Source organism: Felis catus, chromosome A3, assembly GCF_018350175.1.
Source record: "Felis catus isolate Fca126 chromosome A3, F.catus_Fca126_mat1.0, whole genome shotgun sequence".
Taxonomy (NCBI): domain Eukaryota; kingdom Metazoa; phylum Chordata; class Mammalia; order Carnivora; family Felidae; genus Felis; species Felis catus.
In genome coordinates, this window is record NC_058370.1 from 61,435,541 (window position 1) to 61,456,482 (window position 20,942).

The 20,942-nt window shown below is 44.4% G+C and overlaps 1 protein-coding gene across 21 annotated transcripts in view; it reads right to left on the reverse strand.

The window, feature by feature from the left end:
* INPP4A (inositol polyphosphate-4-phosphatase type I A) overlaps positions 1-20,942 on the reverse strand; it is a 134,654-nt gene that overhangs the window by 47,123 nt on the left and 66,589 nt on the right. For 18 of the 21 annotated variants that reach the window (XM_045054099.1, XM_045054098.1, XM_023251610.2 and 15 more), the window contains exons 2-7: positions 14,416-14,486; positions 13,361-13,569; positions 12,769-12,813; positions 3,501-3,619; positions 1,112-1,228; positions 743-822 (exon numbers count right to left, since the gene is read on the reverse strand). In XM_045054099.1, the coding sequence (XP_044910034.1) occupies positions 743-822; positions 1,112-1,228; positions 3,501-3,619; positions 12,769-12,813; positions 13,361-13,466 (467 nt within the window). In that variant the 5' untranslated portion in view covers positions 13,467-13,569; positions 14,416-14,486. Of the gene's footprint in view, positions 1-742; positions 823-1,111; positions 1,229-3,500; positions 3,620-11,404; positions 11,537-12,768; positions 12,814-13,360; positions 13,590-14,415; positions 14,487-20,942 lie in introns of all 21 variants that reach the window. The other 3 variants (XM_023251601.2, XM_045054097.1, XM_045054100.1) reach the window with 2 other exon arrangements.

Genomic DNA, 20,942 nt, shown 5'->3' on the forward strand with positions numbered 1-20,942 from the left:
TTTTCTCTAGCAGCCCTTTGCCCCACAGTACCCTTTGCATTTTCTCTTAAGACTCGCCCTTTATCCTGAGTCAGGTTCCCTAAGCACACTGAGGACTGCAGCCCAATGCCTGGCACGTGGCCGTCACCACAGCTTCAGAATTGTGTGCTATCCAGCAGGTAATTAACCATCGCCAAATTCCTTTTGCAATTTCGGACTATTTTCCAAAATTCTACATTATTTTGAAAAAGAGAACACCATTTTAGGGTTTGGGTGAGAACTGTCCCCAAAATGAATTTAGAAACGGCTGACATCTTGACCTCTTTCATCCTCCTTCCAGAGATACAGTACGGGTTCCCTTCCTGCTTTCCTTCCATAAATATTTATGGAGTGCCAGGACCTGTTCTAGGTGGTTAGGATTCAGCCATGAAGCAAGACAGACAAAAACCCTGCTATCTAGCAGATCATATTCTATTGGGGAGAGAAGAGATAACAGACAAAAATATGTATGTATCTAGACTTCCTTCAGGTCTGCTGGGCACATATTCCCTTTAGGTACAACTGGGCTCATATTTCCTATGGACACCACGCATTCCCATTCCCTGACAGGCCCACTTCAGTGAACAAACCACTTCCTCACTTAGGTCAGCCTTTGGGACAGGGCTGGGCACTCTTTCCGTACAGGAAATGGGGCCTTTCCCCACATCCGTGCCTGGACATCATAATTTCAGATTATTTCAAGGGAATAAAATTAAACACCAACCTTAATGTTAAATGCAACCTATGATGCCTGTCTTGGAGAAGATCTTTGACAATGAATGTTCCAGAGCCCAGTAAATACATCTGAGGAAGAGGGGGGAAAGAAGGCATTAGTACGCTTGCTTTGCCTCTGGTCCAAATAACAGGTCTCAGAGGAGTCCAGCTGGCTGGTTCCCATAACACATCTGACCCTCATCTCAGGAGCCCAACAGAGATGCTCAGGAAGAAATTCCTAAAGACAAATATATTTGGACATCAGTTAATTTGTGACCAAAGTAATAATGTTAATCTGTGTTCAGCTCTCACTCAAATGGTTACAGAACTTAAAAAAAAGGGGAAGAAAAATCTCATGAACCACAATGTGTTACTTAACTGTTCCCTGAGATCTATCTTTGACATCATACACGGAGAGTTTGATTTGTGTCATCTGATTGATAAGGGAGTCTTGAAAGAAGGCAATACTGCTTAGAAATATAGGATTGTTGGTTCCCTGGAATAGAAAAGAGAATAATCAGAATACAGAGTTTGATTTTTAAAAGTAAATGGTTTTGAAACACACCCAAATTTTCAGAACGAGACACTAATGTTCTTACCAACTTGGATCAACACAAACACTAATGGCGGCTTAAATGGATGCATACAAACCAACCAAAATGCTGCTTTCCAAAAAGACAAAGTTGTCTGACACACCTCTATAGATCCAGGCACAAGCAGGCTCACCGCCCAAGACATGCCTGAGGGCTCACTCTAAGGGTTTCTCACTCAGTAGAAGGGATTTTCCAAAATTGAAATAAGTTGGATGTACATGTGTATTCTTAGTATTACAACTTCCGATGAGTTATATACTTGGATCTACCACTGTGGGTTGTTCCTTTAAGATGTACAAAGACAGATGAAAATGAATGGCTTGAGTCGTTTCTTATTTCCAGAATCCTGTAGTTGGCATAATTAAGGCCCGACCTTTTGAAGGCTATGCCTTTCAAAGGACTAGCTCTTGGTTTCCAGATCACAGGTAGTCATTTGCTGGCAGCTTAGCCCTGCCCCCACCCCCCAAGAGCCCCATATCATATTCTCTTTCCCAGGTAGTGGTTAACTATCTTAGCCAAATGGTTAATGGTTCCTGTTTGTACCTGCTGTGGGTCCCATGCCTCTAGCTGCTCTCCCTCTGCAACTTCAGACCTAGTCTCTAAAAGTCTGCCAGACAACCCCTCCTGGGTGGCCTGCTGGGGCCACAGCCCACCCAATCTCACCCTCCATCTGCCCTTGGTTAAGCCCATCTCTACCTCTCTTCCCAAGGAGGCCACAAATGTCTGCTTTGGTGCCTCTTTCTCCGTCATTCTCAACCACCCAGAGACGATGAACTGCTCCCACAAACCCACCTCCAGGGCCTATCACAAGCACCCCTTCTTTCCACTCCTTCCCACTGACAGTAAGGCCCTACATACTTCCCCAAATGACTATCAACTAAGGACCTCCCTGAAGCACATCTAGTCAGGTGACTCCCCTCGGAAAAGCCTGCACTGGCCCGCTACAAATGCCTGGCCTGACGTTCAAAGCTTCTCTCCCTTGCACTTCCACTTGGGCCTTTTGCATACACAGAACAGGATAAAATTATTTCCCAAACCACATGACGCTTTCCTATCACTTGCCTTTGCATAACAACCACAGAACTCTGGCGTGATCTTCAACACATGATCCCCAGACTGGCAGTATGGGTATCACCTGGAAGCTTGTGAGAAGTGCAGACTCTTGGGCCCCACGCAGATCTCTTAAGTCAGAATTTCACTCAGTGCCACCCAAGGAAGCCTCTCTAATCCTCACAGCTGGATGGGCCCCCACACCCCACGTGTTGACCTCTTCTCTCTACTCTACCCCTTCCCACATAACAGTGCAGAGATGGACCATGTTCACTCTGCCTCCCTGCCCAAAGGATGGTACGCTCCTTTAGGACAGGGACTAGGCCTCCGAGGTATTTGTATGATCCACAGCACCTAGCACTGTGCTCCGCATATAGGCAGTGCTCAGCAGATGCCTAGAAAACAAAATTGTTCATTTGAACTTGGAAATAAGTTTCCAAGAGAATGAAAAAGGGTGGTCTATCTGACGTAAAATGGGAGAAGAGGAGGAAATGTAGTTTAAGTTTGTTTGAGACTGCTAGGGAGGGGTTAATTCACATAGATGCTCACATCACAAACAAAATCCTGTACAATCTCATATAACTCCTACCCTTAGTTCTCATAACTTACATAAGGTACAAAATTATCTAAAAGAAGTTTGTAAAATCCCCACGGTGAAAGCATATCATTTACTTTAACGTAAAAAGTAAATACAAAACACACAGTGCAGAAGGACATACCAAAAAAGCCAAAAATGGGGGTATGTCCAGTAAGAAGGCTAGTTAATAGTTAACACTCTCCAAACTTTGATTAATGAGCACAATTCTTCAAAAGTAGCAGCCAAATGAAAATGACAAGAATGAGCTCTTACCTCTTAAACGGCAATAACCTAATGGGATCGTTGTTCAAGAACAACCAGCCAATAGCAAATCAATAATTATAAATAACTTGGCAAATATAAATGCCAGTCAGATGAATGTGAAGAAAAATGTCAATGTACTGAAAACCCGTGGGGAAGCAGCAACAATTCACATAAACATAATTGCAGCTACAGGTGTTCAGGTCACTCACAGCCCTCCCATGGGGGCTACAAACACCATGCAAGTCCATCGCAGAGCTCCAGGGGACAGGGCTAACAGCACCCACCTCAATGATCTCCGTCTGTGCATGTTTTGTCCAGAATGCCTGAGGAGGGGTGGTTACACTCACTGCTACAAAACTATTTGGTTTTCGATCTAGCGATGGAGTATGCAATTCACTGCAAGCTATAGAATCAAGATCAGAAAGAAAAGAATCCATTAAAATCAGGCTCCAATTAGTTCTCTGTTCCAAACACACCCAAAGAAACCCGCACCCCCCAAAAAAGTAAATTACACTAAAGTGATGAGACACTTACATTGTCAGTTATCACATGAAGGTGATCTTTTAAACTAGAAGCAATCTCTTTGCATGTGCCCACCCCCCACCCCCAATCTCTCAGCCCTATGACAGCAAGGCTGTAACTGTCAGCAGAAAGCTGGGCTGAAGGGGGCTTTCTGTGTCCATGGACTAGAACACAAAGCCAACAACCTCACATGGGGTCTGACCCATAACATGTGACCTTAATAACTAACTGAACTGTTAACTAATTGAGCTAAGCAGCCACACAGTCTGTAAAATCAAGACACAGCTACACATGCCTGCATCCTATGACTGGTGGCTAGCCCTGAGCTGTGGTGTCCTACGGGTCTCTGTGTGAATGTGTGCTGGAAGTAAATCCAAAATTCTGTGGCAGCATAAACAAAGTTTGTTATGTTTTGTTTTTATTAAAGAAGTTATTGCTCATTTTATTCTCCTTATAAACCTCATATCAAGTGCAATATTATTATAAATGTTACTTTTTGGAACTAACGGTACCAAATTTATTGTACTAAGCATTTTTAATAGATAAGACTCAGATAATTCTATCACAGAAGGAACCCATAAGAATGATGATCACATTTCACTGAAATGAACATGCTATCTGTTGTGAAATGCACTCTGAAAGAAAAAAGACCCACTGCCATTAGACTATGCTATGCTATTGATTGTAAGATATTTTCTGATTAAAGAGTAAAACATGAAAAAATATACATCATAGAACTGATGAAATATGTGGCCAATCAAACTTCAAAACTGGTCCAAACAACCACCTTTTTTTGAGGAGTAATAAATGCTTCCCAGACCACTTCAAGTCTTTGGTCAATTTCCAGAGATCTAAAGCAATGGACTGTGGCCATTTTTGCCAGTGTTCTCATTGCCTTTATGGAGGAGAGGATCTTGGGAGGTCCTTACACTATGCCATTCCTGCCCTCATCATTCCCATTTTCTAAAATGTTCACTGGCGATTTACAATTTAGAAATTGATTTTTGCTTCTGAAAAATAATTCTGGTTCACTAATTATCTACTTGTATCATCTTCTCATATGACTTTATGAATTTTCATCATTTATTGAATATAATAAAATATAAAAAGCTTAGGTTTTTAGTTCAGTTAGTTTTGACAATCATATGCACCCATGCAACCATCACCACAACAAGATAGAGAACTTTCCTTCAGACTAGAAATTTCCTCTTCATACTTCCTACTCAACCAATTCTTCCCCTACCTCTGCAACCAGTTTCTGATTTCCATCATTTTTGTCTGTCCATGAATTTCATATAAATGGGATGTATTCGAGATTCATCTATATTGTTGTACGTAATCACTCTTATTTTATTTTATTCTATTTTTTTATTATTTTTTATATTAAACAGAATGTATTGTCAAATTGGTTTCCATACAACACCCAGTGCTCATCCCAACAGGTGCCATCCTCAATGCCCATCACCCACCTTCCCCTCTCCCCCACCCCCCATCAACCCTCAGTTTGTTCTTAGCATCCAAGAGTCTCTTATGGTTTGCCTCCCTCCCTCTGTAACTTTTTTCCCCCTTCCTCTCCCCCATGGTCTTCTGTTAAGTTTCTCAGGATCCACATAACAGTGAAAACATATGGTATCTGTCTTTCTCTGCCTGACTTATTTCACTTAGCATAATACCCTCCAGTTCCATCCACGTTGCTACAAATGGTCAGATTTCATTCTTTCTCATTGCCACGCAGTATTCCATTATACATATATAAACCACATCTTTATCCATTCATCAGTTGATGGACATTTAGGATTTTTCCATAATTTGGCTATTGTTGAAAGTGCTGCTATAAACATTGGGGTATAAGTGCCCCTATGCATCAGCACTCCCGTGTCCCTTGGGTAAATTCCTAGCAGTGCTACTGCTGGGTCATAAAGTAGATCTATTTTTAATTTTTTGAGGAACCTCCACACTGTTTTCCAGAGCGGCTGTACTAGTTTGCATTCCCACCAACCGTGCAAGAGGGTTCCCGTTTCTCCACATCCTCGCCAGCCATCACTCTCTTATTTTAAATTGATGAGTTAGATTCCATTGTGTGAATGTATTGCATTTATTTAACCATTCTGTTAACGGACATTGAGTTGTTTCTGGTTGTGAACCACTGTAACTAAAGCCACTACAAACATTCCTGTTCGTCTCCTTTCGTGGACATAGGCTTTCATTTCTTTTGCTTAAGTACCTAACAGAGACATTTCTAGATTAGAGCAGAGGATATGTTTAACTGTGTAAGAAGCTAAGCTTTTTTTAAAGTAGTTGTACCATTTTACAATCCCACTAGCAATGTGTGTGAGTTCCAGTTGTTCTGCATCCCCACTAATATTCGGTCAGTCTTTATTTCATAGTTATTCTTTTTTTTTTTTTTTTTAAATTTTTTTTTTCAACGTTTATTTATTTTTGGGACAGAGAGAGACAGAGCATGAACGGGGGAGGGGCAGAGAGAGAGGGAGACACAGAATCAGAAGCAGGCTCCAGGCTCCGATCCATCAGCCCAGAGCCTGATGCGGGGCTCGAACTCACGGACCGCGAGATCGTGACCTGGCTGAAGTCAGATGCTTAACCGACTGCGCCACCCAGGCGCCCATAGTTATTCTAATGGATGTGCTTTAATCTGCACTTCCATGATTGTTAATGATGCAAGGCATCTTTTTACCATGTGCTTGTTCATTTTTAAAACTTCTTTTGTCAAGAGTCTGCTCAAGTTTTTTGCTCATTTGTAAACTGAATTGTTGACTTTTTTATTGTTGATTTGTATCTTACTCTGGATCTGTCCTTTCTCGGGTGGGTATATGTGTTGTGAATATTTTTCCCCCAAAAGATTGATATCTTACAATTTATTTTCTTAAAGACTTTTGGTTGTTTTCTGTTTTTGTTGTGTTTTTTTAGACTTTTAATCTTAGGGAGTGGTAGGCAGGAAAAATGTCCCTCCCTCCAAAAAAGTATCCACATCCTAATCCCTGGAACCTGTGAATATATTATGTTATGGGCACCACAGATGTGATTAAGGTCATGGAACCTTGACATGGAGAGATTATTCTGGATCATCTGGGTGGGCTTAACCTAATCACACATGCTCTTAAAAGTAGCAGAGGATGGTGGAAGGGTGAGTCAGAAAGATGTGACTATGGGGAAAAAAGGGCAGGAGAGAGTCAAAGCACGAAAGGCATTCCACCTGCCATTGCTGGCTCTGAAGATGGAAGAAGGGTGCCACAAGCCAAGGAATGTGAGCAGCTTTGATAGTGAGAACCAGCCTCAACTGGCTGCTAGCAAAATCACACAAAAAAACTGAATTCCACCAAAAACATGAAAAGCAAAGAAACAAGTTCTCCCCTGGAGCCTCCAGAAAAGAACACTGCCCTGCAGATACCTTGATTTTGGTGTTGTAAGACTCTGAGCAGAGACTCCGCTGAGCCCAGTGGATTTGTGACCTAAGCAAACTGTAACATAGTGTCTTTGTGCTGTTTCAGGTGTTCCATCTCTGGTAATCTGTTACGGCAGCAGCAGCAAACTAAAGCACAGAGTTAGTGCTTTCTGCATTCTGCCCCAGAAATCTTTGCCTCCCTGTTGGGAGTGATCCTCTGTTTTCTTCTGAAAGCTTGAACGCTTTATTAATTTTTAAAGTTCTCTTCTATATCTTCTGCTACGTCAGACTCAGCAGGAGTCAGGGATTTGACAATTTCACTTGTTCTCTCTCTCCTTTAAGCTACTGTTTAAGACCCTCAAGGCCTGGTTTCTCTGGGCACGCCCCTTCATCAGGCATGAGCTCTTAACAACCATACGAAGCTGGAACATTGGGGTCTTTCAAGCACAAGTGACAGCGGACAGACTGAGGCATAACAGGTGGCCAAAGCTTGGAAGACTGGTATCAGTTTAAGGGCTGATGGGCCAACTGCCACCTTCAGAACACACTTTCCTCTCTGGCCCCAACCACTAGCCAGCTCAGCTAAGTCTCATCCTCAGTGTTTCTGTGAAGCTCTCCCTCAGCAGCCCACAATCACATCTCCTGTCTGTCTCTTACATTGCTTTGGCCTATTTCCAAAGAAGCCACGAGTCTGTAGTATGTATGCCTTGCCTCTCCAACCAGATCATCTATAATCCCAGCTGAGTAAGTGCTGTCGAGGCAAAGCAGTAAAATGTATTTCAAGTACATAGCCTTTGACTCAGCAATTCTGTATCCAAAACTTTATCCTGAGGAAATAATCAACAAAGCGTGTGAAAGATCTATATACAAGCATGTTCACTGTGGTAGTGTTTATAATGGCAAATTGGAAAGAACCTAAACATCTGACAACAGGAGACTGGTTAAAACAAATATGGCACAGCCATACAATAGAGTTACATAAGCACCCGAAGTGATGGGGCAGATCCCATGTTTGTTTGTGTGTTGTTTTTTTTTTAATTTTATTTATTTATTTTGCGAGAGAGACAGAGAGAGACAGAGAGAGAGCATGTGACAGGGGAGGGACGGAGAGGGAAGGAGAGACAGAATCTCAAGCAGGCTCTGCACTGTCAGCACAGAGCCTGCAGGGCTCAAACCCACAAACCATGAGATCATGACCTGAGCCGAAACCAAGAGTTGGATGCTTAACTGACTCAGCCACCCAGGTGCCCCAAATCCTGTGTTTATTAAGATGAAAAGATGCCAATGACATTTCTGCTACATGAAAAAAAACATGTTAAGAATACCAGCATGACATTTTTGGAGATAATCCCATCACCTCCACAGGCCAAAAAAAAAAAAAAAAAAAAAAAAAAAAAAAAATCATTAAAACTTCTGTATAGCACTGAGTGGGTGTAAAAAAATATTTCTGGAAGGATCTATACCAAAATGCCAACTGTGATTCTCTCTCTGATAGGGTACTCTTTTCCTCTAACATTTTCTGTATTATAGGTTTTAAAATGAGCACTTCCAAATTTTAAACTTTTATTTTTAAGATAAAATATTTGACCATTCAATCTGGCTCCTGTTTTCACCTCTTTCTTTCTTTCTTTTCTTTCTTCTTTCTTTCTTTCTTTCTTTCTTTCTTTCTTTCTTTCTTTCTTTCTTTCTTTCTTTCCTTCCTTCCTTCCTTCCTTCCTTCCTTCCTTCCTTCCTTCCTTCCTTCCTTCCCTTCCTTCCTTCTTTCTTTCTTTCAATGTTTATTTATTTTGAGAGAGAGTGCCCATGCTACCAGCACAGAGCCAAACGTGTGGCTCAAACCCACGAACCACGAGATCATGACCTGAGTGGAAACCAACAGACACTTAAATGACCGAGCCACCCATATAGCCACCCAGATATGTTAAGTGATTTTTACCACAATTAAAAAAAAAAAGAAAAAAGGTAGGGTGCCTGGGCGGCTCAGTCAGTTAAGCATCCAACTCTTTCTGGATTTCGGCTCAGATCATGATCTCACCATTTGTGGGATCCGGCCCTGCGTCAGGCTCAGCACGGAGCGTGGAGCCTGCTTGGCATATTTTCTTTCTCTCTCTCTCTCTCTCTCTCTCTCTCTCAAAAAAAAAAAAAAAATTGCTTGACATAAAATTCACCATCTTTTTAAGCTATTTCTTCCCCCAAGTATGTAATTCAAATGACAATAGTACTGTCCTTGATTTGCCAAATTCAGAAATATCTTGGTTTCTGTTATAGGGGTGAGGATTTTTACCTCAAATCCATTGACTCTCATTCTCTCTCTACACTCAATCAGTTTGAGATTTTTTTGTTAAATCCATGTTCTGCATTAATAAAGCTAAGAGAATATTATTCATTATGAGCCAACTGGGATTTCCTTCACTTCTCTCCTGTGCTGGGCCCTGTTTTCTGGATCCCATGTCTTCTTTTTTCTCAATTTATTCCCTCTTTTGGGTAAAACACATCCTCCACTGATTTCCAGAGAAAGGATGTGGGAGAAGTTTATTTGAGAGTCTGCAAAGCTGAAATATATTTCTTTCTACCCTCACATTTGACTGATAGTCTGCTTGAGAATTCCGGGTCAGAAATATTTTCCCACTCACGTTAAAGGTGCTGCTCCCCCGTCCTCAAGTTTCCAGTGCCACTGAGAATCCCCTCCACACTAGTTTGACCCCTGATCCTTGGATATGACCTGTTTTGTTCTCCACCACACCGCACCCCCCCCCCCACCTCTCTGGAAGTTTTGGGATCTTCATTTTATTCCCAGTGCTTGGAAACTTTCCCAGGATGTGCCTTGTTATGGGTTTTTTCCAATCATTACGCTGGGCCTTAGCAGGCATTTTTAACCTAGAACCACACTCTTCAGTTATGAGAGACTTCTTGTATTATTTCTCGTTAATTCCCTCCCTTCTATTCTTTTCTATTCTCTCCCGTAAATGTTAGGCCTCCTGAATTTGCTAATTTCCCATTTGAATTTCTCTCCCATTTTCTATTTTGCTTTAAAATGTTTACTTTTTGGGATAATTCCTTGAATATCTTTGAATGTTTATTGAATTCTTAAAGTTTTCTTTAAATCATATTTTAACTTTCTAAGGTTGCCCTTGTTCTTCAATTTTTTTTCTTTACAACGTCCTGTTTTATTTTATGGGTATCCCATATTCTCTTGACGGTATAAATTATAATTCTTTGGTGTTTTCTTCTACTTTCTTCAATATCTGTATTTCTTCCAGGTTCTATTTTTTCTTGCTTCCTCTTCCATGTGTGGGCCTTCCACAAAGCCCTTCAAACTTTAACCATTCTTGCATTTTGTTTCAAATCAACTTTGTGGTATAATTTATATATAAAATGTGCCTGTTTTAAGTGGAGAGCTCAATGAGTTTGGATAAGCATAGACATCTATATAACCACCACAGTCAAGATACAGTACATTTCCATCACCCCGAAGAGTTCCCAGTCCCCTTTCCAGGCAGCCCTCACCAGCACTCCTGGACAACCAATCACTGATCTGTCTTCTATCACTGTGGATTGGTCTTCCTGAGTTACACACAAACATAATCCTATAGCATACAGCCTTTTGAGTATGGCTTCTTTCATTCTGCACAAGGCTTTTGAGATTCATCTATGTGTGTATCAGTACTTCATTCCTTTTCCTTGCTGAGTGGTGTTCCATTGTATGGATGTATCATAGTTAATTCTGCTGATGGATATGTGGGTTGTTTCCAGTGTTAGCTATTATGGATAAAGCTGAAATCAGCATGCATGTAACAATCTTTATATGCACAAAAGAATGTCCATTTGTTTTTAAGAATAAGGTATCAAAAAGCTGAGTATGAGAGTGAGCTGAGTGGCTGGCCAGCCTACTTTTGGTTGGGGTCCAGAAAGCTGGCATCTGTCTCTTTGCGGGGAGTGGGAGTTTCCTTTTTCCAGAGTGAAAGCCTCCTGCCTGGAGGAATAAGCCTGGTAGAAGTAGGATAAGAGGAAGAAGGTTGGAGAGGGCGAGGTAGGGGTTGTTATTCAGTAGACTTCTGGACCTTCACCATGCTTTCCTCCGTGCTAATGGACCTCAGCCCAGAGCCTCTCTGCCTCCCAAGTTTCTCATGAGAATAACCACCAGTCCCTGCAGGGCTGCATGTGGTGGGAACCTGAACCTCCAACTCTTCCTTATACAAGCTTTCCAATAAGCCCTTGCTTTTGTCTCTGAGCTCCCCAGTATCTCTCGGACAAATCCAGCACCTTCACAGACATGCAGGTGTGACCACGTTCCTCTCCGCCTGTTCCCTCCTCCTCACAGGTTACAGTCTGGGGGTTCCAAAGATGTCTCACTGCACAGAGTGTTTCTGTTGCTTATTCTTCCTGATGTCTGTGCTGATTTAAGATAAGGGGGTGGAGATAAGTTCACTGTTCCCTTGTGAAAGTGGAAGTCCTTGGGTTAGTATTATAATTTGTGAAGAGCAATAAAGCTCTAGGTTGGGGGCAGGCAGGTGTGGGAATCCCAGCAGGGTTAAAGACTGCTTCCCCTACCCTCCTGTTCCCAGTTCACAATGCAGGACTCACTCTCACTGCAGAACTAGCCACTAAGTCAGGGTTGGGAAACCCTCTGAACTTGTTTAAGGACATTCAATCTGAAATGGCGATGTTTTCAAAGTTTAGTATTAATTTGATAATAATGCCCTTACATTTTTATGGAGTTTGCCATTAGTCAAAGACATTTGTCTGATTTTGCTCTGTTTTAACCACCATGATCTTCTTTATCTCTCAAACGGTAACACCCCTTATTATAGCACATGAGAAAACTGGTCAGGCAAGGTCAAGGCCATGTGGTTAGTGTGTGGCACAGTCCGGACTAGAATCCAGGTCATCTGGCTCTCGAGGAGGTATTTCCTTTATGTCCCACTACCTTCCGGACACTGTTGCCAGGCCAGGGGCCAATGCTGAGCACTGCCCAGGGGACAAGGGAAGGGGAGAAGGACACAGGAGTGTGTCAGGCTATGAAGGAGAACCATCTGTGGGTGACCCCACCACACTGTCCGATCTTCTGGGTAAGCCACAGTAATACCTTACTTCCCTGATCCCAGAGCCAGCACATACTACTAGAGTTTTTTAGGATAGTCTTAGGGCATTCGGGACAGTTTTTAGGACATTCTGATGCTGCCCAAGAGGGAAAGCACTAGGTATCATTGCCTCCACCCACAGAGTAGGGAACCAAGGGCCAGATGGCTAAAATTAACTGCACAGGGCTGTATGGTTAGGACTGGCAATGCCCGCCCCGAGCCAGCTTTCCCACCCCAAGCCAGCTTTCCCACCTCGTGGGTACATCCCTAGGAACGCTGTCCTCACAGCTCTGGGGGGCTCACCTCCCGCCCCTGCCCTCCCCCCACCCCCACTGCCAGCCTGGAGGGAACATGTGCTGAGGAGGCTGAAATCTGCAGGCTCCAGGCTCCCTCCACCCACAGGACATTCACACCTGCCCGGTGGCTTCATCTTAGAGACACTTCAGTAGCAGCAAGTGCTCTGACACAAATCTGAGCCAGGGTCGTGTTTCTGTTTTTAAGCAACGTATATTGCAAAGCAAACGAAAAGTGCAAAAAGATACCTACCTAAGCTGAATTCTAAAATGGGCTCATCTGGATCTTGGATATTTCCTGAATAAAAAGGAAATGACGGGAAAAAATCATGCTCAATAAACTTTTCCTCGCATTTAGATTTTATTCAAAAGAGTCAACATTCTACATTTTCCCCCCTCAGAAACTATTATATGAGATAGGTTTTTCATTTTCTAAATATTTAACTTCTGAGATTCCTAAGAAGTCTCAAACTCCAAGATCAAACCCCCTCCTCTTAAGCTCTGCAAAGCCACAACAAGGAGGGCTTTGATCATGGCCTGGGCACTTGCCAGACAGACACTATGGACATTCCTATATCATCTACTGGCAAATGAGCCCTGGAGGTGCCCACTCAAGCTGGAAAACTGACGGCGGTCCAATTCCAATGGAAGCGGTTCCCAGGAAGAGGGCTGACGTCCCCCTCCCTTACGCCCTGATTCAACAAAAGGTTGCCCTCCAGCCACCTGGAGTGGGCAGTCACTGGGGGCTCATTCTGGCTGTCCACAGGGTACCCCAGGAGGCCGGCATACAGGGTATGTGCCATGACCTTGCACCAGGAACCTGGCGCAGGCCCTGTGAGACTCACCTGCCAGAGAGAGGCCCAGCATGTCAGCTGCCACATCAATGGTAGAAGCCCGCTGCATCGCACGGGCCCTGGCACCATGGCGAGGGCTGTGCTCTCTTGCTGTCATGATGTCATTGGTGATGATGTGTTTCCTGTTCCTGGGTCAGACCACACCTGATTCCCCGGGACGCGCTGTCACCAAGCCCTAATCCCCTAAGGTGGCAGTAGTCCTGAGAAAAAGGCACCGACACTGGTAAGAAACATAGGGATGGTGACTGAGAGACTGCGCTCTCATGGACAGAATAAATGCCTCACACAGGCAAGGGAGGAGCCAGGGGTGGAGAGTCTGATGACCTAGGCCCCTTCGAGTGCTTCCCCTGCACTCCCCAATACTCACACACCAACACATATGCTCATGGGATCCCATAAGGAAATCATGTTCTCTTCAACAAAGACATAGCACAGTAACTGTTGGTTTAGATACAATCATGAAAGATGGCTTCTGAAATGTTCTTGTTTTACTATGCTTTTCTGTTGACAAGTCTCATAGAATCTTTAACATAAAACCAATTCACCTATGTCAGAAGGATAGGAGATGCATGAAGGGTCTGCCACCCACTGGCATGGTGAAACCCTGGAGAGACAAAGGCACATGTCTCCAACCTGCTCTCTTTCTTCCCACAGCTACAGGAACTTCACAGGTCTCCTGGTCTTAGAAAACATGTGCATGTAATCTATACTTAACTAAAGTGGATAGTGCTGTGCTATGGATATGGAAACTTCTGGGCAAAGTGCCACCACAGGCTGAATCAGAGGGATACTCCGGCATGGCACAGAACATACATTTGCTCTAAGAAGTGGGTTAAGCAGTAAGCAGTGAGTTTCACGTTTTTCCAGCCCATGTATATGCTACAATTCCTGTTGTCTCCAGAAGGAACCAACCTCTCTTGTTTAAAACACCTCTCTCAAAGCTCTCCATGTATCCAGACACTCTTGTCTTCTCAAAGTATGTCAACACCTGTGTACCTGAAGGCCTGTGTTCTCGCTCTTGAGTTAATATTCAGCCAGCAACTTACCGGACATGTTTGTTCTTGGGCCAGTTGAGACACGTGGCATTTCTTCATAGAAGCACGTCCAAATCCATCATCTAAAAATGGAAAGTTATTAACTTAACAAGTGGCCAAACATGAAGTTCTCGAGAGTGCATATGATGATGCTTATGTTATAATCTTAATGCCTAGAGATTTGGGGAAGCCAAGAGTTACTACATGTTCCTGTGAGCTCCACACAACAATCTAACTTTTTGGCTCAAAAGCAAAGGTCTTGCTCAAGCCCAAAAGAATGAGAAACAGAAATGCACATTCCTATCCCCATCCAGGGGTGATCCAGGGGAACATGGACCAGCCCTAAAGCACCCACTGTGTGGCTGAGGGAAAATGCAGAGATGAGAATCTGAGTCTTCCAGTAGTCCTGCTCACAAATGTCAGCTCAAGGGAGAAGTTGCTGGGCCCCTCTGAGACTTTGGTTTCTGGGGTCTACAATGAGGCTAGCAGTACCCATCTCACAGGGCTGCAGCGGGAGCCAAATGTGCAAAAACGGAAGAGGGCTCTGCCCTGCTATGGCTGCCTGGCCCTTGGGTGCCTTTCTGTGGAGTAGAGAACAAGCCAGGCTCCAAGTCAGTCCCGGGGGCCCAGCACATGAGCTATCTGAAAGGGCCAACATCTGGGGTATAGATGACAGGCAGTGTGCTTGGCACTCAGGCAAACTCAGTTTCCCTTGAAGACTGGGTTCCTCCTACCCCTCCCACTGGAGCACCTGGGGACCTTTAGTCCGGGCATCTCGGCAGACACGGCAATGGCTCAGGTGGGGAGTCACAGTAAAAGTCTCCAAGGGGAAGACTGACGAGTTTGCTGACATCAAGAGGCATACAAAGTCAAAATATGGAATGAAAATGATAAAGACAGGGAAAGTACTTGCAGTACTAATATCTATAGTTTATAGTAATGCTTGTACAAATTAACAACAACAAAAAACCTCACTAAGAATGCAAGTGGCAAAGGTATGAATACATAGAAGAGGAATACACACGGTAAACGTTTTGGAGAAGTGACCAAACTCATTCATAATAATTTTTTTTTAATGTTTATTTACTTTGGGAGAAAGAGAGAGAGAGAGAGGCGCAGACACAGAATCCAAAGCAGGCTCCAGGGTCTGAGCTGTCAGCACAGAGCCCGAAGCGGGGCTTGAACCCACAGAGCAAGAGATCATGACCTGAGCCAAAGTCAGAGGCCCAACCGACACCCAGGCACCCCCTCATTCATAATAATTAAAGCAATGCTAAATATTCCTATATTCACCTAAAACTGTCTTCCAAAAGAGGTTTGTCTCTTCTCATGAGAATATGCTTTGTTGGCAGACCTAGGGGAAACTCTGTAAGGCTCTTCTATATTGCTGACAACATTTTAAAGTCGTACAAGCATTTCAGAAAGCAATGTGAAATTATTTACCAATATATTTATACACAAAAACAAAATTCTTGCCAACAGTCCAAACACGCTTATTGTAGCATTACTTATAATGACAAACACTGGAACCAATCAAAACGCTCAGCTACAAGTACATTCTGGAACACCTATAAGATGCATTACTATATGGCTGTTAAAATGATCATGACAAAGTTCATGAACATATGAAAATTTCTTTAACTTCATTAGTCATCAGGAAAACACTAATTATAGACATGAGATACCTCTGCACACTCATTAGAATAGCTAAAATGGAAAAAAAAAAAGACAATACCGAGTATTGGTGACGATGTGATATAAATGGAACCCTGATACACTGCTAGCAGAGGGTAAAATGGTGCAGCCGTGCTGTAAAACTGTCAGTGTCTACTCAAGCTGAACATATACCTACATCGTGACCTAGTATGCAACTCAGAGTGGAATTGCTAAGAGAAATGCATATTTATGTTCACCAAAAAAAAAAAAGGTAGAACATTTAGAGCATAATATTCATAATAGTCAAACACTAGCAACAACTCAAGTGTCCATCAGCTATAGAATAAACAAAACAATACAGATGCTTTTAGAAACGATGTCAAGGGGGAAAGCCAGTCAGACGAAAAGCATAACTAGGCAATTCTATTTCTATAAAGTTCAAGTACAGGCCAAATGAGTCTGTGGCATTAGAAGTCAAGACAGTGGTATCTTTGAGGGGCAAGTACTGACTGGGGAGGGCATGTGGGGCATGAGAAGGCTTGTGGTCTCTTGTTTTGGGTGCTGGTTCTACGAATTTACTGTGTGAAAATTCATTGAGCTGTAGATGAATGATTCTTCTACTTCAATAAAGAGTTTAATTATTTTAATGACTATAATAAAGACAACATAGCATGAAAAAATGTTTATGTCAGCTCTGCAACATGCGTGCTTTTAATGAAATATTCTACCTGTGCTCTGGTCACAGCCATTTAAAAAGACAAGACACAGACGGAGACCACGTGGAGAAGAGGGTGTGGGACCACAGGGAGCTGGTCCCTTTCTTAGCTTAAGGTCATCCTCTTGCATCACTGAAAGTTGCACCCCATGCTGGCCAGAGGCAAAGGTGGCACCCTGGGTGTGAAGCAGCTTGAGGAAGGAGCTCTTCTTTCTTGAACTTCTTCCCAGTGTATCTCCAGCATTCCACTGCCCTGCCTGGATGCCCTGCTCAGCTTGTAGTGAGGCTGCAGTCACCCCCCTTCACGTGGGACAGTACAGATATGCCTCCTGACAGAAGGCAACAACTGGACCCTGACAACCTGCCAGCCCTCCCCTCCCCCTCCCTTATCCCCTTCCTCTTGCCCTTGCAAGGCCCCTTCACCTAAGGAGGGTGGGGGATATTACAGGCATCATGGGGTCCTGGGGATAGAAATTCTTAAAGGGGAACATCTACAGACTAATTTTACACTTGATAGGGTTCACAGACCAGAGAAGTTTTGAGTCAAGAGGGCCTCAGAAGCCACTTCATGGTTATTTGGGGCATTTAATTAGGATCTGCAATTTAAGTCATCAAGACACAGAACACAGAGCTGATCTGCACAGCTGAACTCGATTTTCCTTATTAGTCTCATTAATTTAAAGTAATTCGCCAAGGATTCTTATATTCCCAAGGTCCCTGGCTTTCCTCCTGGCCCCATTTGAAGACCGGAGCTCATTAGGAAGAAAAACTGCACTAACATCAAAGAGGATGGATAGCGCGTGGGAGTTGTTCCGGGGACTGGAATTTTTTTTCTTGGGGGCAAGAAGAAAGAAAGAAGCAATAACTCATGAAACTGCCTCCTCTCCTCACTCTGTGAGAGACGTGTCACCCTTTCTGACAAGAGGACACAGGTCATCAACTCAACAGCAAACACAATAATCTCCCTTCCACCAGGGGGGCAGGAGAATGGTGGTAGAGGGAGCATAAGCAAGACAGGAGGCTTGTGGTGGTTCATACAGGTCCATGGGATTTGTGACCAATGGCAGTGACTGTCACAAGCTTCTCAGGAAGCCAGTCTAAGGTCTGCCTGCCTTCCTCCTCCACAGAACAAGGGCTCCCAGGCCTGGAAAGGGTTCTGGTGGCCCCTCTAGGCCTCAGTAACCTCTCGGGGCTGCAGAGCTGGAGCTGAGTAGGGAGGACTGGCCACAAAACCCCATTTTCATCTGTCTTATATGATGGGGGTTCTTCTGAGAACAGTCTTAAAAAGGACTTCTATGGATGACGTCACAGAAGTCCAGACGAAGTAACTTTCTCAAGGTCACACAGAGCTAAAGGATGAACTATCAGAATCAACCCAAGGCAAAAGCCCAAATACAAGTAGGGGCACTCTCCCTGCCCAGCCCACTCTATTGCTGTCACTGTGGGCAGGAAATAGGCTCCTAGCAAACCTTCTCCAGGCCTCTGCTCTCCAAACACAGGCAGCACAGGAGAGAAAGTCAGATGAAAGGCTTGCGTGAGTCAGAGCATGAATCAGCAGCCCCTGGGGAGGAGGCTACTTCAGGAGGCAGAAAGAGGCAGAGTTTTCTCTCAAAACCCCTAATCCAGGACAGCCACAATCACTGATCAATGAGGTGTCACACTGCTCACTGGCAAATCACTACTAATAACAACCTGAGAGCGACAGCTGCCGCCTTCCGCACAAAGTCCCTCAGGCAGACAGTGCCCAGCAGCCGACGACCTTGCCTCAGTCTCCCTAACACAGCTAACCAGTCTGTACCTCAAGATAACGTACTTCCTGGTGTGACCATGGGATGAGCAGTGGGGCACCCTGTGTCTCATGAATGCCAGACTTAAACTCTTGGTTTCTTCCATATCATCCTGGGTACCTCATTCAAGCCTAAACATAGACCACGGGCCTAACGAACCCCTACTGAGTAAACAGACTGTCAGCTTCTGTGGCAGACTGGCCCTGCTCACCAGGTACATTCGTCCCAGATACACTGACAGGTGACCCTCTTCAGCACCCTTCCAGTTTGGTGCAGCTATGTGAGAGTGCAGAGGGATGCACACCAGCTGAGATACAGGTGAGAAAGCTGCTCATGGGATTCTCCAAGTCTCCCTTCCCCCCAGATTCCCAGCTGGATGCAGGGGGATTGAGTGAATAATTCCAAGGCCCCAGGGTAAGGGAGTGACTCTGTGGAAAGAAACTAGGTCCCTGAGACCGGGAAAAGCAGAGGCCCTGCCTCCCACCGATGATCTACACTGAGCTTACCCTGAGTAAGACCCTTGGTTTTGTGAAGCCACGGAGATTTGGGAGGTGGTTGTTACAACAGCTAACATTAGTTACTGTGACTAAAGTATGACACATACCAGGCACCCAAGAAATGGTTATGATGAAAACAGAACTCAAAGCCACCAGTTAACACTTACCACACAATGCTTTGTCCTCTAAATGAGGTATGCCCAGTTCATGAGCAAAGAGCCCACAGGTGGCTGGGAGACTACCACAGGTATCAAGAAATGAAAGCACAGAGAAGTAAAAAACCCACTTTAGCAGATAATCAACGAGGCAAGTCTTTTTTTGTCCCCTCTCTAATTGCAAGTCAGGCTTAGGGCATGCTGATAGCTCTCCTGCCCTCCCCCACCCCCAATATTACCTGGCTAGCCCTGGACTTCATCATCCCAAACACACACTATGATGGAAGCTGGCATTAATGTTGAGAAAGCAAGTTCTCTGATATGACCCTAGAGCGGCTAATCCAACCAGGAGGGAAAAAGAGACCCATCTCTCCCACTGGACACCCAAGATTAGCCTATTCCCAACAGTCCTCTGGAGCCAACTGGGAATTGAGGCTACCCAGGGCTCTATCCAGAGCTGGTCTACATCCAACAGGGCCTTGGAGCCCTTGGGGCTTCAGGACCACTAATTCCTTCAATTCCAGAAAATAAGAGAATGACAACAGCATGGGTGCAAATACCACAACATGGGCATAAACCTCAGGTGGGCACAGGGTAGGTGGGGTGCAGATGCCCATGACAAAAACTGAATGGGCCAGAGCCATGGTGGCTATGGTAACAGGCATGGGCAGGGCCAACACAAAGGAATAGGAGCAGTGTCTCCCGAACAGACAAGGGCAAGGGTGACCAGCGAGTTGGAGGCCCCCCTCCAGGGAAAAGGCAGCACTGGTGTGTGCAGGCTCAGCGCACCTAGTGTCAAAACAGTTCATATTCTGCCTCCAGGTTTCCAACCAGGTCAGTCACCAGCAAGGGAAGATTCAGCATATGAGCAAGGACCAGGAAGGCCTGGCTTCCAGAACAGCAGCCAATGGAAGCAGAAAATTCCTCTGGCTTATATTTGGAATGAATGAATGAATGAATGAATGAATGAATGAATGAATGAATGAATGTGTGCCTCTATATGACAGCCCAGAAATTTAAGTGCAATGAATCAAGTTTCGGTGCACAGAAAACTACAGAATGGTTGTCAACCGAGGAATGGGCCACTGGGGTAGGGGGACGTACTAAAGACTTAAATAACACAAACTTGAGCAGGCTGCCTAGAAAGGCTAAAAAAGAGGGTGTTGAATGGTGGAGACAAAGACCAGGTGATGTAGGGGTTGTAGGTAGGGGGTTCAGGTGGGATGAGCCATTGTAAGCACAGCAGAGGGACAGGGTCTGGGAGGCAGGGGCAGGAGGCAGGGGCAGGCCAAGCTGGAACTTAGCAGTAAGGGTTCCTTGATTTTAATTTGCCCATGTAGGGGACTTGTTAACCCACTGAATGTTCCACCCCCTCTGTGCCCCTCCCCACCCTAAAACGCAAGAGAATCATGGAAGCTAGCAGATCTTTCATCTTTTTCTCTTTCAAACAAGTTGCCTAGGAAAGATCTTAATCTTTTAAACAAAGTCAAATATGCCTCCTTACCATAAAAAGCAAGGAATGCTGCCTGCCTCCAAGACTCAGGTATTAACAGGGCAGGAAAAGCCAGACACCCCAGGCACAAAGACACGGGTAGAGGGCAGGGAGCCTTAGTCTCTTCCCTCCTGTGCTCTGGCCCCAAACCCAGCAGGCCCCCGACACCCTGGTCCACAGAGGGCTCTCAACACCTTCCCTCCTGTGTCCTAGACCCTTGGATCAAACTGCAGAGGC